Raw genomic sequence first — 16,949 nt, forward strand, 5'->3', positions numbered from 1 at the left:
CCTCCACCTCCCACCTCACCCCGATGGGTGGGAGACAAGGGCTTGGCCCCCATCACCGCCTGGGACACCTCTGTGAGGAGGTGGCGTTGCTGTCACTGTCTGCCTGATGGAAGGAAGGGCAGGTGGCTGCGAGAGCAGGATGTTCTCAGTGTGCTGGGGGACGTGGGAAAGACTTGGCATTTGGAATAAGTGGTTTGAAGGGAAGAGGCTTTGAGCAAGTTTCTCTGCTTCCCCTCCAATTTGTGACACATTCCATGCACACATCTACTGCATATGACAGGCACTTCTAATAGTAAAGAGAATTAAAAATACTCACTTTATCCTAACAGAATAGAGAAAGAGGTCAAGAGAAGATACTTGTTTAAAGATACTCCAGATAGTTAATGAAGTGTTAAAAAACAAAAAAAAAAAAGAATCTTTTCCAGAAAGTGTGTTAGGACTGTCATTCATTTAATTGTTTATAACTTTTCATTAAAAACTTTCCATCCTGTCACTGGAGAGGTAGGATGTTACAATCAACCTTGATTGTTATTCTGAGACCCTGACAGGTTCTGAGACGTGAATGTGGGTTACTTGTGTTTGCTGCGTTTCTCTTGCATGAGGTGGTTTCCGCATCACTCAGTTGGCCTGTGTGTTTCGCTTATATAACTCTTCTGAAAGTACCTTCTGTTTTAGGAGAGCCACTTTTCAGCCGTACTGTTTTTATGGAAAATTTTGCAGGGTAAATTGACCTGCCTGGGTCTGAGGTCTTTATTCTTGAATACGTTGAAGTTTGGGAAGATATTAAGATATGAACGTTCTTACTGCTCTTCTGCGTCTAGGTAAACTGTAACTTTGGAATTTAATAATTCCTGTGAAAATCGAGTTAAATGGCTTTAGTTTTTAATTGCTTTATTGGTTGCTAATTATTATGGTGTAAGAAACTGGACTAATTCATAATACAAAGGTGTCTGCTTAAGTAACACTTATATTTTCATCCTTACCCTAAAATATATGGCCTTTTTTCTTAAAATAAAATAAAATAAACAAAACAAACAAACAAAAAACTGTTCCATTGGCATGAAATCAAACATAGAGAAAATGCTGGAAATATGCAGAGTGATCTCTTGCATTTTCTTTTCCAATATCAATTTCACCATGGCTTTCTGAAGATTGAGACCAATAATTAGAGTAAGAAGTGGGGTATACTGATTGTCCCAGTGCTGTCCAATAGACCTTTCTGTGATAATGGAAATGCTCTATATCTGTTCAATCCATCATGATAGCCACTAAGCCACATGTGACTACTGAGAACCTGAAATGTAGCTAGCGTAATGTGAGAACTAATTTTTAAATTTTATTTAATTTTAATTCATTTAACCTGAAACTTAAATAGCCACCTGTGGCTAGTGTACAGCACAGGTCCAGACCCTTTAAGGAATAATGCTAATCTACAAACATGTAGCATGGAGACACCACTTTAGAACTAACAAAGACATTTCCCACGTTAAAAAGTCTCCGTTTTGGACTTCTTTCGGCCAAGTGTTCCGTGTGGATACCTTTTGCTCTTAGCTACATTACTTTCTGCTTAACCTATAATGCTCTTGCCCTCTTTTGTTAGTCTGGCTAGTGCTTTTATATTTAAAGGAAGGAGGGTCTTTCCCCCACTGTAGAAAGTATCCTAATTAAGACAGATAAGTCATGCTGCTTTTGTTTATGTTACAATTTTCCCTGTAGCTAGAATTAAATGATGTTGTCAAAGGGCAATGCTAGTGTTTGATGGTTTTTAATATTTTTGTCCATATCAAAAGATTAAATAAATGCAACCAATATTCTCAATTCCTAACCCTCTAGTAATTATTCCAATAAAGAGATATTCATGCTACCAAGCATCAGTACATGCTCTTCATAGCCCTAATAAATCTGCTCCCAGAAAATAAAACCGTGTTCAGCTAGGGCTTTAGAGAGAATGTTAGCAAATCCCAAGCTCAGAATGTGATTAACTAAGTTTTTCAGCATATGGAGCTTACAAAATATGGATTTTTAAAACCCAAACATTTAATGAGAACTATCAAAAAATAAAAATCGTATCTGCAAAGGGGCTGCATATTATATTTGGGGCAGCTCCTTAAGCAAATAACTCATATGGGGAGTTTAAATACCACTGGCTTTTCACAAGAACTCATTCTATTAATGTCTTATAAAATAAAAACAACAAATTAATAATAGTATCAAGAGTTAATGTGTAATCCTTGCTGGCTGACTCTATTTTAAGATTTTTAAGAGCTCTTCCCAAGAACCCCATGAGGTAGATACTACTTTATTCCATTGTACAAATGAGGGAACTGTGGCTTCAGAAGGCTGCCCAAGGTCATACATCTGGAGTGGGAGGGTTGGGTTGTGGTGTTTATGAAATCTGGGTATGTATGTCTTACTCCAAAACCTGTACCTCTTATTTATTACATATTCAAAAATCTACATATAAAGACCCACTATATATTAAGATAAGTCTTTAACAAGGCTTGTCATTAACAAGGCAATGCCAGCCTCCTTCCTAGTTCAGTCTGAAAATTGTCAGCATTCTAAAAACCTTTTTTGGTGAGTTTCAATTAGCTCAGCTCTTGGATATATAGGTTAACTTTATTGACTATTAAATGGTTAAAGTTTTACTTGATAAAATCATCCTTTAAGATTATATAAGAGAATGAGGAATTAATTTTTTCAATATCCTAGTCATTCAAGAAATATTTGTATCACACTCTCACACACACACACAATATAAGCTGCTCCAGGAACTCATATCTTGTACAGATCTACTTGTACAAGAAATATTAACTTGTACACGAAATATTAACTCATATCTTGTACAGATCTACTTGTACAAGAAGGACCTCAGCATCAATTTACTGGAACAGGTATTGCAGTACGTTATCAATGTCTAAAAGAGGGAAAAACACCTTGAGTTCAGGGGATCTAAGACAAATGTATGAAATGGTAGGGTATAAACTTTCTTTACAATCCAGATAAGTGAGACAAAAAATGAAACGTACTGTATGAACAACAAGGCTTTATTTCTCATAGTTCCATAGTTCAGAGGCTGGAAAGTCCAAGAACAAGGTGCCAGTTGACTCAACTCCCCGGTGAGGGCTCTCTTCTTGGCTTGCAGGTGGCCATCTTTCGGCTGTGTACTGACAAGGTGGAAAGAGAGACGGGAAGGAAGCTTTCTGATGTCCTTTCTTTTATGGGCACTAATTCCATCAGAAGAGAGTCTCACCCTCATGACCTCCTCTAAACCTAATTACTTCCCAAAAGCCCCATCTCCAAATACCATCACATTAGCAATTAGGGCTTTGACATATGAATTTTGGAGGGGTACAGTTCAGTCCACAGACCATGCATTACACCCAAACTCCAGGACAAAAGACTCTCAGTAGCAGCATGAATACAGCAGCAGAGGAATAATGGAAGGTAAGCATAGAAACACCCAGGGCATCCTGCCGGACTAAGGAGTTCAACATAATTATACAACCGACCTTGGTCAAAGTTGTCAACCAAGTTCATTTGATGATATATTATAGGATGTTTTAAGGAGAGAGGCCACACAGAGGCATTTGATATAGGATGACTTGTCCCAATGTGAGTGTGCCATAAATTACCTTAACATATGATTCATTTGATAAGAAATGTGGTTCAAAATGGAGAAATGAGAGTCAAATAAGTATGACAATAAAAGAATCTTAGAAATCAACTGGGGATACAGGAAACTATGTATGTAATAGGGCCTCTTTCTCAAGCCAGCACTTAGAAATATATACCAGAGAGTGTATATGGGGAAAAAAATAAAAATAAAGAAAACTTGTTTGGAGGATGGGAGAAAGGGGGCAGTGAACTCAGCTGTCATTCAGAGTTGGTTTTGAGAAGTACTAAAGTGGAAGTGTAAGGCGAAAAAAAACAGTGCCACTCCAGTTTGCTGACACAGCTTTTCTTAACTCCAGTATTTACAGAAATGTTGGTGTAAGGCATTATATTAAGAAGCACAGGGCTTCCCTGGTGGCGCAGTGGTTGAGAGTCCACCTGCTGATGCAGGGGACGCGGGTTCGAGCCCCGGTCCGGGAAGATCCCACATGCCGCGGAGCGACTAGGCCTGTGTGCCATGGCCGCTGAGCCTACGCGTCCGGAGCCTGTGCTCCACAACGGGAGAGGCCACAACAGTGAGAGGCCCGCATACCGCACAAAAAAAAAAAAAAAAAAGCAGCAGCACAATGACTGTCACCTCATCTAATCATCTTTTTTCTCTTACGTAAAATGAAATACAAGTGTTGAACAGTTAGAGAATGGGCAGTGAGGGTGTGGAGAGAGAAAATAATTGATAATAATACTTACAAAAAGTCCCCTTTTTAGTTCCCAAAAAACTAAAAAGTTGCTGTTTCAGGGAAATAGTGAAATCAAGTACTCTAAATTACTTACTTCCACTTTTTCTGCTTTTTTACTACAAATTTTATAACCTTAGTGAAGGAATAATCTTTGGCATTAGAGTTTTCTAAACACAAAGTGCACATAGTCCGTTGGAGTTTTTATTTATAAAACTGTCACATTTATTATAGGAGAATTCTTATCTCTTTTTCTTGAGTAGGGGTAGCTTAAAGAACAATAATTACAGTGTCAGAAAAAAGCAATCTGTGTCCTTTGAGCCTTTTTTCTCTTTAGTAAGCAAGTAATTTTACTGCTTACAAGCTCCCATTTTTCGAAGAAAGCACAAGTGTTTATTTTATGTATATTTTCTAATTAAGAGCTTATGTTTTTCTATATTCTCTTCTTTGAAGGATAATTGCTTTTAAATTTTATCATTTCCATAATTTTTTTCTCTAAGATTTCTTCATTTTACTTTCATATATGTTATATTATTTGTGCAATAATATTTTCATATGTAGTCTACTGACAAATAATAGTTGGTAGAACCATTTTTACGAACTTTTGTCCTACTATATTTAGAAGTGCTGTAATGTTCATCTTCAAGTATACAATTCTTGACAATATTCTAAGTGAATTTAAATATATTTAAATACAAGGAATAATTTGGGCAGTGAACATTTTAGTAACTCTATTCCAAATCATCTTTCAACTTAGAGATCACATCCATTGTCTCTGCCTCCTATTTGGGAAGATGGGTGGAATCTCCATTAACCCTAAGGTGAATGTTCATTGCTTTGCACAGATAACCTTCATGATTGTGATTAATAATCTTTGCTGGATCAATTTTCTCTCCCCACCCTGTTTTTTTTGTTTTGTTTTGTTTTTTTGCCCTTTTCTTTCTTCCCCTCCTCCCTTTCTTTTAGTAAAATAAAAATAGTTATATATGCCACATGCCTGCAGAGTGGCAGAATTAGTGGGTTCTGTCTTTTGGGAGTATATACATATAATCAGATTAGTTACTGTAAAATACATAAAACAAACTGACGGTTTTACTGGATCTTCTTCTGCTTAATGAGTTTTACCTGCTTTTCATGACATTTTATATTACTTCATTAATTTATCAAGGCAAAAGAGAGCACTTTGGGGTTGGATCAGGGGTAGAGAGTAAGGACATGGAGGCCTTCTCATATAACCAGTGTAAGTGTTCTTTAGGAAACTCAGTATAGTTCATTACAGTGGTTAGGTACAAAAATTTACGAGATATTCTACAAAGGAAACAAAGCAGCTTTAATCTGATAAATTGTAAAAAGAGAATACTAGTAGATTTACTAATGTAAGGGTAAGAAGAGTGAAGCCAACAAAAAAGACACTAGTACTCAATTCTTAACACCTAAGGGGTGACTGAATCTTTCTTATGCAGAGTCTCTCTAACTTGTGTGGCATACCTATCTTCTTATCTCAGGGCTCCCTAAAGCTCTTATCTAAAATCGGGAACTAATCACCTTTCCTTACACACCAGCATTTTTTCTTGCAGTCTCCATACACACTATGGGAAAAAACTTATTTTTTGTTCAATAATACATAGAAAAGTTGGTGTATGTCTGTAACAGAGTTTTCACCATCTACTTTTATTGGAAATTAAGAATGATATGGTCTTTTCTTTCATAAAACTAAATTTATATTTCTTGAAATTCTGAAGTTATATATCCTTTTTGATTTCATGAAATGATAATGACGATTGTGTTTTTGTGGTGTTTTAGGATAAAAGTTGAATAATTCTGTCTTTTCCCCTAGTTAGTTACCTTTGTTTGTAGTGTTCAAGGAAAACCCCAACTGTGAACCAGGTTTCTCAAATGCTCTTCTAGTTCCTTTACTTGTTCCGGTGGTTTGAAGACTTCAGTTAACCTAAGAATTACCTGGGACCTTGTTGAAAATATAGGTTCTGGCTAACACCTCTCTCTCCCATGAGATTCTGGCATCAGTGTCTTATCCTTAATTTACTTTGCAATTATCCAATTATTGTGTAAGTTGAGTCCCTTAGAAACAGAGTGTGATTCATTCAATGAGCTGTATCCACCCAGAGATTTTGGAATTTACTGAGTAAAGTTTCTTGAACGTGTGAGACACATTTTGAGTTTCACAGGTTTTGTTAACAGACCTGAGCACATCAAGTACGTATAACCTTGTTTCTATAGACTTGCAAACAATTTGCCAAGTGGAACCCTGGCTGTCCACAAACTGGGAATTGCCTATATTCTTTTGAGAGCTACCCGTTCCCACTTGAGGGCCTCATGACAGGTGCTCAGCTCCACTCTGTTGAATGTTTCCTTAAGCTTAGAGGTGGGTTAAACCGCTGGGTTCTAAATAAACCCGTTATAGCTTTTCAACGTGCCTGAAGCTGTCCCAGAACTTCTCAGTGTAATATTATTTGCTTTGAGATTGCCCTGTAAAAGGCAAGGTAACTGGTGGTTGCGCTGGAGACAGGGCGAGGCCGGCTGGTTCCTGCAGTGCCCTGGCCCGCGCCGAAGAGCCCTGGCAGAGCCCGGCCGAGGATACACGCTTTTCCCCCCCGCGCTGCCGGAGGCCTGAGCCGCAGGGCGCTCCCCAGGGGCATTGTGTGTGAGCCCGCCTGGAGATCGCAGGCCCAGGGGGCAGCTCCACCCGAGGAGACAAGACACGCCTCAAACCGGGCAAACTCCCGGCCTCCTCTGGCCCCAAGCCAGCAGCCGCCACCCGCCACCTTCTCTCCTCCTGCGCTGTTGCCCCGACTGCCCTGCCGGGCCCCGAACTCGCTGGCGCCTGGGCGCGCGGCCCCTCGGCCCAAGGGGCTGGCGGCGTGGTTGGGACGATGTGGCGCATGCGTGGTGGCGCCACCAGGCGCGGGAGCTGCGGCGGAGGGGACAGCCGCGGGCAGGGCCGCCCGGGCCGCGTTCGTGGGGGTGGCGGCAGCGGGGGCTGGAGAGGCCGCGCGGGCGGCGCCCGACAGCAGCTGGAGGAGCGGTTCGCCGACTTGGCGGCGAGCCACCTAGAGGCCATCCGCGCGCGGGACGAGCGGGACCGACAGAACGCGCGGCTGCGTGAGGAGAACGCCCGACTGCGGCTCGAGAACCGGCGGCTGAAGCGCGAGAACCGCAGTCTCTTCCGTCAGGCCTTGCGGCTTCCCGGCGAGGGTGGTGACGGGGCGTACGCGGAGGCGGCGAGGGCGACCCCGAGCCCCGAAGAGGCCAGCACGAACAGGAGAGCTAGGGGCGGCGGCCCCGAGGACGAGCAGGGCAGCCCCAGGGCCCTGAGAGCCCGGCTTGAGAAGCTGGAGGCCATGTACCGCCGGGCCCTGCTGCAGTTGCACCTCGAGCAGCGGGGGCCGCGCCCGCGTGGGGACAAGGAGGAGACCTGTCCACGCAGACCCGACTCAGGCCAGCGAACCCCGGAACCCGAGCCCGAACCCTCGGAACCCTGGCTGTAGCCCGAGGCCGCAGCCGGGGGGAGGCGGGGCTTCGCGCGGGCCCCTCCTCCTCCGTTCACGGTTGCCCCCAGCTAGCGCGCTCCTGAGCCGCGCGCTCCCGCCTCCTGCCTGGCCGGCCACTTCCGGGGGCGAGTCGCGCTCGGCCGGCAGAGGCTGAGAGGGGCGCGGGGCCGTCTGAGTCCACGTGTACAGATCAACCTTCTCTGGCCCCTGCTCGTTTCCGTGGAGGGAGGCCAGGCAGCGGAGGGGCGGGTTTTAAAACAGCAAGAAATGGGTGCCAGTCAACACTTCGTAATGCCTGAAGTTTTCTGAGTGTTGTGAGGACCTGTGGTATTTTTTCCCTCTGTTTTGGTTCTTTGAGGGATGAATAATACATTTTGAATCGGCTGAGTTTGTTCATTCTTAAGTCTCCCAGAGCCTCTAGCCGCTCTCTCTTATGTGGCCAACATTCTAAGTATTTGGTTTGTCTTTATAAGTCGGTGTTACTTGGATAGCCTATGAAGTACCACCCTTTTATGAAAAAGGTGATATATATAATTTAGAAACTCATGTCTGCCCTGGCTCTAGTCCTTATACATCTAATATATACTGATTTGTTTACCCCATTCTGCCCCCCACCCCCAGCCCTGGGAATTTTTAAACTATCTGCCTATAGTAATTCTTTGATCGGCAAATAAATTTGGTGCACTAAAAATAACCTAAAGCTATCCCACGACTATTATTTAAAGTGTGTGAAATGTTTACACGTTTCTTTAAGAAATATACATGTATGTATATATTATACCTATTTTTAATATCTGAACTTGATTAGCTTTTGTAAACTCATTTTCTTTTCGCTTTATGAAACTGATCTTTTAAAACAATCTAAAGATTAGACAGTCTAAATATTTCATAATTTTTATACATTTTAGACTTGACAGCATAGCACACAGCTACTTTGCCTAATATTGCTAATGTTTAAGAGTTTTTAAGAAATTATGAATTATATGTATATCAGAAGTCCCAAAACAAAGTGATTTAAGTCTCAGTTGTACTTTCAATGCAGGAAAAAAAAAATGTGATTATCTTAACAAATATTCTAACTTCAGTTGATTGTACTTTGTTAATGAATAACACCTTTGCCTAGTAATGAAGAGGATACCATTGTACCTGGTAAAAATCATAGGTGTAAAAGGGTGTTTAAGTGGTGGAGAACACTTCAGTTTAAGGAGGCAGAAAACAATGAGAAGAGTTTCTGTTACAGCTAGAAAAAAATCATGAGTTAGAATGTTTGTTTTGTTTGTGGAATATTCCAAAAGTTTCATAGCATATATTATAAAACAAGTTGCCAAAGAAAATAGTTTTGAGATTTTTTTCTAATACTGGGTATTGAAGACACTGCATTTTGCTTAAAAGTAATTGATAGTTTTGAACATTAAAATCTTCCCCTATGACCAAGAAATACGAGACGAATCTTGGTGAGAATAAGTAGGTATATGAAAAGTATTTCTATCCCCTTTACGTCATTTTCTAATAGCGAAAGAATTAAAACATTTTTAGGAGGCAGTAGGAATTGAAGAATGGAAAAAAGCCTATTGGCCCTACTTCTACTTTGAGTGTAAATTAGTTAATCTCTCTAAGCCTTAGTTTTCTTACCATTAAAATGAACATACCATCTACCTTAAAATGTTATAAAAATTTTATTGAAATGCTATCTGCAGAATACCTGCTTCAAAATAAGATCTATCAGTAAGAATTATAATCCAAATTGTGAAATTTCAAGTGCATATTTTACTGTCACTTTACTTTCCTTCTGTATTTTGTTCCTCTATGACTTTATGGGTATTAGCAGATATGTATATTTCGAATGTGTTGACATTTTTCTCTCCTTTTAAACAAACAGGGGAGATAAAGCCTTTATGATAAGGGAATAATACAAAAAGTTTAAAATATTTCCTGATTGTGGCAACTGGCGATTCAAGAACTAAGCAAAATATTTAGTTTAACTAGTTTTAAACACCCTTTGTTTTAAAATCATGTATAAGTATGGTGAAAAAAACTTTTGTAATAAGGCACACACACAAATGAGGAATTTTTTTTAGCACAATTCCTGAAAAGTTTTAAAAATTCTGAAACCCAAATGCCCCTATAAATGGGTTAAGGCTCAACTTTGTTGAATTTCCCCAATGACACCTGATGAGAAGTATCATGTAGTAATATAAAAGATGTTTTGTTAAAATATGTACCTGTTTAAGAAATGGGTAGAGTTGATTTTAGAAAAGTTTTGTCTAGGCCCTAGTTTGATCTAAAATAACCTAAAACTACAGATTATCATACTTTGTTACAATGACATTTCCATAACTTCAGATTTCTTGTGCAATGAAAAGAGGGCTTATAATAGAAATGAGCAAAAAAAATGTGTGTCATATTAGCAAGCAAATTCAGTGAGGAGGGTTGGCATTTTTTTAATTAGCAATTTTTATTGCTGCTACTCACAAACGTATACCATCTTTATGTTTTCATCTGTAAAAATTAGGATGTAAATCAAAGCAGTATAAAATGGGGTCTTTTGTAGATCATAGAACAAGCTGTCCTTACTATACTTCTTGAACATAGTGAATATTTGAAGAATACTTGAAAATATTCTTTGTATTGTTTAGTCTTAGACATAGATTGCCAATTTATGAGTATCCCCATGAGGAAACTAATACCAAATTATTCAATAAATTAAATCATCAGTATATACTAAATAATTGTTAGCAACATGATTTTGATCCCAGTGCCAAAATACCATTTTCTTTTGATTAAAGGAACAGATTTTCACTGAGAATTTGTCATAAAATCTTCATGAGTGAATGAAAAAACTTATTAACATTTCTGTTCAGTGATTAATTGATCAATTATAAGTTCTAATTTTTCTACTATAAACTTGCTTTCCTGATATATATTTTACCTATCTGATATAGACACTATATAAATCTATTTGTGCAATGGAAATATGAACCAAGGAAAACCAATAATACCCACATCTGACTTTATGAGGTTATCATGCTCAAATTTCAGATTTTAAAGCTTAAACTAATATTAGCATCTCTTAATGATTTGAATTAAACTATGTTGTGTTTAATCCATAGGGGGTTTTGCTTATTAAAAAATTCATATTCAGAATCGACTTGTCAGTATAGTCTTTGCATTATTCATGTTAATTTATTAGACTTTAGAGAAAATTTGAGAAAGACTTTAGAGAAAATTTGAGAAAGGGGGCTTCCCTGGTGGTGCAGTGGTTGAGAGTCCACCTGCCGATGCAGGGGACACGGGTTCGTGCCCCGGTCTGGGAAGATCCCACATGCCGCGCAGCGGCAGGGCCCATGAACCGTGGCCGCTGAGCCTGCGCGTCCGGAGCCTGTGCTCCGCAATAGGAGAGGCCACAGCAGTGAGAGGCCCGCGTACCGCAAAAAAAAAAAAAAAATTGAGAAAGGACAGCAGTGAGTTTGTTGGCGCTTAATTCTTGTCCGAGTGATAGGCATTCTACTCTAAAAACTGAGTTCTTAGAGAGAGGAACTTGAACAACAGTCTACCGCAGACCTCATACCTGGGACTGATAAAATTTTTCCATGGCCTTTCATTTTTCCAGGTATCCTCACTTTATTTTTGATTCTATCATTTTAAACTTAAAACCTCCATTGTAGGGGCTTCCCTGGTGGCTCAGTGGTTGAGAGTCCGCCTGCCGATGCAGGGAACGCTGATTCGTGCCCAGGTCCGGGAGGATCCCACATGCCGCGGAGCGGCTGGGCCCGTGGGCCATGGCCGCTGAGCCTGCGTGTCCGGAGCCTGTGCTCCCCAACGGGAGAGGCCCGCGTACTGCAAAAAAAAAAAAACAAAAAAAAAAACCTCTACTGTATTTTAAACTTAATGGGTCTGACTTAAGTTATGGTGAAGACTCTGTTGCTAATAACCAAGAAACCCAACAATTCAGTGACTATTAAAAACAGGATTTTAAAATCTGGTACATAAACTTCCTGATTCAGGTGCTTCAGGATTGTCAGGAAGCTATGCTCCACATGGTCATTCAGGGTCTCAGATTCTTTTTATCATGTTTCTCTACCTTGCCCAAGGTCATTGTTTCATCTGTGTGGTAGAAATAGGTTACTTTCAGGTCCAGGTTTCAGCATATGGGAAAGGAAAAGAAAGGCTTGGCCAGGTGAGAAAGTGATATAAATTCCCCTGGTCACATTCTGCTGGTAAAACCTTATCACATGACCCGTTGACCCTGGCAGCTATCCTGTGATCATAAGAATAGCAGTTCAGAGAGATGAAAGAAAACTTATATCTTAATAATATCATTGCAGCTCTGTTTATCACACCCAGAGTCTGTCCTACATCTGGACTTCCAGTTATCTGAGAAAATACATTTCCTTATTGTTTAACCCAGTTTGAGTTAGGAAATCCTCTTAGTAGGAGTAAAAATGGAATACTATACAACAGTGAGAATGAACGCTATGATGACACATGAAAATATGGATGTCTCCCAAACAAAATGTTGAGGAAAAGAGGCCAGACACAAAGAACATAAAATGGACAAAATGTTTATATCTATTGAGAACTCTTATAAATCAAACAAGAGAAGGGCAATCATCCCAATGCAGAAAAAGGCAAAAGAACTTACAGATCCTTTATGTTAGAGAAAAGCTGGATAGCCAATAAACTATGGAAAGATTTTCAAATTAATAGTAATATAAAACTTAGATGTCCTATCTCTTATATTCCATAACTCAAATAATCAGCATTTGCCTAATGGCTATAGGAAAAAAATTATAAATCATTCTGAATATCTTTTCCAATGCTCCTTATATCTAAATGGTTATCAAATCTTAAAATTTTTTGTCTCAAAAATGCCCTTCACAGTTATTCCTTTTTCTTCATTCATAATTTTGGGCATAGGTTATCTAAGGACCTTTGTTTCATTTTGCATGAGGTAAACACTAAGGAATGCAAATTTATTTTAATTCAGAGGATAAATTGGTGTATGTACTATTGACCAATAATTTTCAAAGTAGGGTATGCAAGTATGCTGAGAGCAGGTTAAAAATCTCAGGTCTTCTATTTGCATTTATTTTTACCTCATGCTTTTAAAATTTATTCTTTCTGTGTGTGTTCTAAAGTGTTCTTAGTATAGTAAATGATATACACATTTTGTTATGTGCTCAAAAATATTTATAGATCCTGATAGAGTCTAAAGAATACTACACTGGGAGTCAAAAGCTCATTTGCAGGGTTTTCATTTATTAGTTTTGGACCTCAAGAATATTATAATGTTTTTAACATGGAATTTTTCTTAAATAGGAAAATTGAGTAATAGAATGTATCTAAATATGCATCATAGCTAGGTTTGTTATGAGACTTAAATTAGATATTATAACTAAACTTATATTTTATGCTTTAAAATACAATACTACCAAAGTAAGAAAATTACTATTTTTGAAAGATCATTTTTCATGTTCCTTGGCTTTTGGGACAAAAAGAATTAGCTATTAAAATTATTTTAGATTTTTGACATTTTTTTTAATCTTCACAACTACTTTTTAAGGTTTAGGATTAATTCATCAGAATTTTTCAGTGCGTATCTTTTTGCTTGGCATTTTATACATTTCAAGCAAGAAATTAGGGCAGGTGTGTATCTATCAAGTATAAGGAGGCTACCGAATTAACCTACAAATCTCAAAAGTTATATTAATGAATCTGTGTGCTTCACAACCTTTTCGGAGAAGAATAAAACAGTTTTATTGAGGCACATTAACACTACTAATAATTCTAAGACCTGAAAATACCTGACTGTGAAGTTGATTATGTACTCAAACAGAAAGCTATAATCAAAAGGTTTCTGAATCCCCTCCTTCAACAGTGTTTTTTTTCCCCATATTATTGATGCAGATGTTGAGTTTCTTAACAAAAATGCGAAATAATTGGGGCTGAAGACTTCCTTTAGCCAAAAAGAAATTTCCACGTTTTTATTAAGCAATATATTTCATAATGAAATAAATTCCATGAATTATTCTTCTGATACCAAGATTCAGCAGCATAAAATAAAAACAAAATGTCCAAAAATAACTCCCAGATAGCAAACATTTGCCTTCCAGATCCACTCTCTATTCTTCTCCACCTTACTCTCTTCTTTACCACATTACTGGCCTCCCTTGGTCCTTGGGTTTCAAGGCAAGATTGGTTTCTGGCTGGATTTGGCCATGGAAATACTAGCAAGAGGGCAGAAGCAGGAAGTAGGGTTGGTATGGGGTTGCTACAGTTTAGCTGCATCCTGCCTATCAAGGGTCACAGCTCCTGTAAGTCTGCCTTCTCTCAGAGCTCTCTTTCTCCAGGTTCTGGTAGGGGCTCTAGCCTCTCACCACTTCTGCCCAAGGGGTGGTGAAGTTTTCTGTAGTAGGTGTTACTACCTTCAGGGTACTGCTCCGTATCCTTTGGTTTCCCTAAACCTTACCCAGTTTTTGCAAACAGCCCTTTATTGAACCATTTAAAAATTACTCACCTTCAGTGTGCCATTTTTTTTCCTGTGGGGACCCAGGTTGATTCAATAAATGAACAGTGACTACTGATATTAATATCGATTTGCATACTTTTACTTTTACTGTATTTAATTTAATGCATCTTGAAGATTCCATGGAGCAAAATGCTATATCTCAAAATCTGATCTTCAGTTAATCTAGTTTGATGCTTTCTTGATTTAACTAACTCAAAACGGACACATGAAAATTAGGTTTTACAATTAGATACTAGGTATATATTACTGGTTACAGGGTTTAAAAAAAAATTGTATCCTCAGTGATTCAGTATCATTCAACAGATATTTAATTTTTAATAACTCATGTATAAAATCTTTGACCATTAGTAATACAATCTATGAAATCATTTCTTCCTTTGAAGTGTTTAACATCCAATGCAAAGATGCAGACATATAATGTAAAATAGGAAATCAGGGAGAAAATATTAATGACCTAAAGTAGGAAGAACAGGATTCACATGAAGTGTTATTAGAGCTAATTCTTAAAAGACACATAGGGTATCAAGTAGATGGGTCTCATGGGATGATTATTTAAGACTAAGCGAACATGAGCAAAGGGATGTGAATAGAAATGTATAGGGAATGCTCTAGGAATAAAAAAGACTGTAATATGACTGCAGTGAAGGGTATAGAGGATTGAGTAAAGCAGATTGTGGTCAAACAGTGAAAGACCTTAAACTCCAAATGGGAATTTAATCATTCAATGGAGAAAAATCAAAGTTCTTTGAGCAGGTGATTGATTTAGAATTGTAGAGTAGCTCATATCGTGATCAGGTGTAGTTTTAAGAAAGATTACACAGGCAGCAGATAATTAGAGGAAAGGGGAAACTGGAGGTAGAAATGCCAGTAAAGAAATTAGAGCAATGGTACAATTAAGAGGTAACAGTGTTTGAACATGATCAAAATTGTTGGCGAAGAGTATGTTTCTTAATTTGTTTCCTCTGAAAGCAGAGCTTGTTACAAGGCAGTATATAAAGATGATACAATTATGGGGGAAACATCTACAGCTATAAGAGATAAAGACCAAAGAATAAACTTAGAGAAAAGCGAATTTTCAAAGAACTAACAAAGGCCAACAAAGGAGATTCAAAAGAGTAGGCTAGAAATGTAAGGGGAAATCTAAGAGATTGTAATTCCTTAGGGGAAACCTAGGGAAGATAGATTTGATGAAAGAATGAACTGTTTAATACTACAAACAAGTTAAGCAATATGTGACAGAGTCCAAATAAAAAATGGTCTAATTGTCCACTCATCCCTATATCCATAGCCATTATAAAGTAATTTTACAACTCTACCTATGAACAGATGGAGCTTCTTGTTACTCCTTGCTTTGGCCAATGGAATGCAACTGAACTGACAATGTCTTTGTGTAGAGGACTCAAGAGACCATGAACACTTCTATACTTTCTTAGAATCTTGTCACCACATGAACAACGTTAAGCTAGCACGCTGGGTGGAATGAGTGTAAACTGATCACTCTTGTTACCCCAGCCCATGGCCAGCCAACTAGCATGCTGGGTGGAATGAGTGTAAACTGATCACTCGTGTTACCCCACCCAACAGCCAGCCAACTACCTTCAACCACCCAGTTCCCAGTCAGTCAGCTAAACACACAGATATGCACAAGCCCTGTATAGGTCAACTCAGCCAGGCCCAGGTCAGGAAAACCACTGACAAGTAAACTTGTGATCAACAATTAATGGTTATATTAAGTCATTAGATTTGGGGAGCAAACTGTTAGATTATAAATTGTTGAGCAGTTACAAGGAATTTGGCAATGAATATTTTTAAATAAGTAACTTAAAGAGAAGAACAGAGTTGGAAAAGTTGCCGAGGGTATTATTATTTATATTCTGTGTATGGAATGAATTTGAGTATGTTTCAGGAGAGATGCGAATAATGGAAAGTGAGATGAACAGCCCAATGGAAGAAGATATAAAGAGTTAACATGTTATCATGAATGGATTAACTCAAATGCACAGATGATTAGAATAGTCTGGTAAAGGAATAGATTAAATTCTTATTGAAGAGGAGGTAAGGAGAAAAGAGTAGGTGACAATATAGAGAAAGAATGAGGTTGGAGACAGGTAGATTGAGTGAGGTCATGTCTTTTCAATGAAACAGTAAAATCATTTGTTGAATTAGGTTAGCTGATTTTCTGTTCTAAAAGTGGATAAAAGTTTCAAACACTGATGAAAGATATTTAAAGTGTGGTCAATTGGGAGATAAATAAAAGAATGGCTGAATGGTTCTGAGAGCCCAGGTGATTCTGGATAGCAAGAAACACACTACAAGTGTAGAAATCATATTGGCCATTGGGAGAAAAAACACGCAAGAGAAAACTCTGAAAGATAACCTCAAGAGAACACACAAGAGAACTTTTTATTTCTAAGGTTGGATTTCACTAAGCAGTCTTACTGGTAACTGAATTCTGATGATTTCTTTCTGTATGTTGTATATCTTAAATTAATCCTATTAGGATAAGTATAATTAATTAGATCATGCATGTGCAAATTTGAAAATTTCATAATTTTGGAGTCT

General features: G+C 38.5%; 1 protein-coding gene across 1 annotated transcript; it reads left to right on the top strand.

The window, feature by feature from the left end:
• The first annotated feature begins 6,933 nt into the window (after positions 1-6,933).
• TUSC1 (tumor suppressor candidate 1) lies at positions 6,934-11,006 on the top strand. Its single transcript, XM_033437743.2, has one exon. It carries the CDS (start codon positions 7,241-7,243, stop codon positions 7,853-7,855), a length of 615 nt encoding a protein of 204 aa, XP_033293634.1. The 5' UTR covers positions 6,934-7,240; the 3' UTR covers positions 7,856-11,006.
• The last annotated feature ends 5,943 nt before the right edge of the window (positions 11,007-16,949 follow it).

Source organism: Orcinus orca, chromosome 6 (assembly GCF_937001465.1).
Source record: "Orcinus orca chromosome 6, mOrcOrc1.1, whole genome shotgun sequence".
Lineage (NCBI taxonomy): Eukaryota > Metazoa > Chordata > Mammalia > Artiodactyla > Delphinidae > Orcinus > Orcinus orca.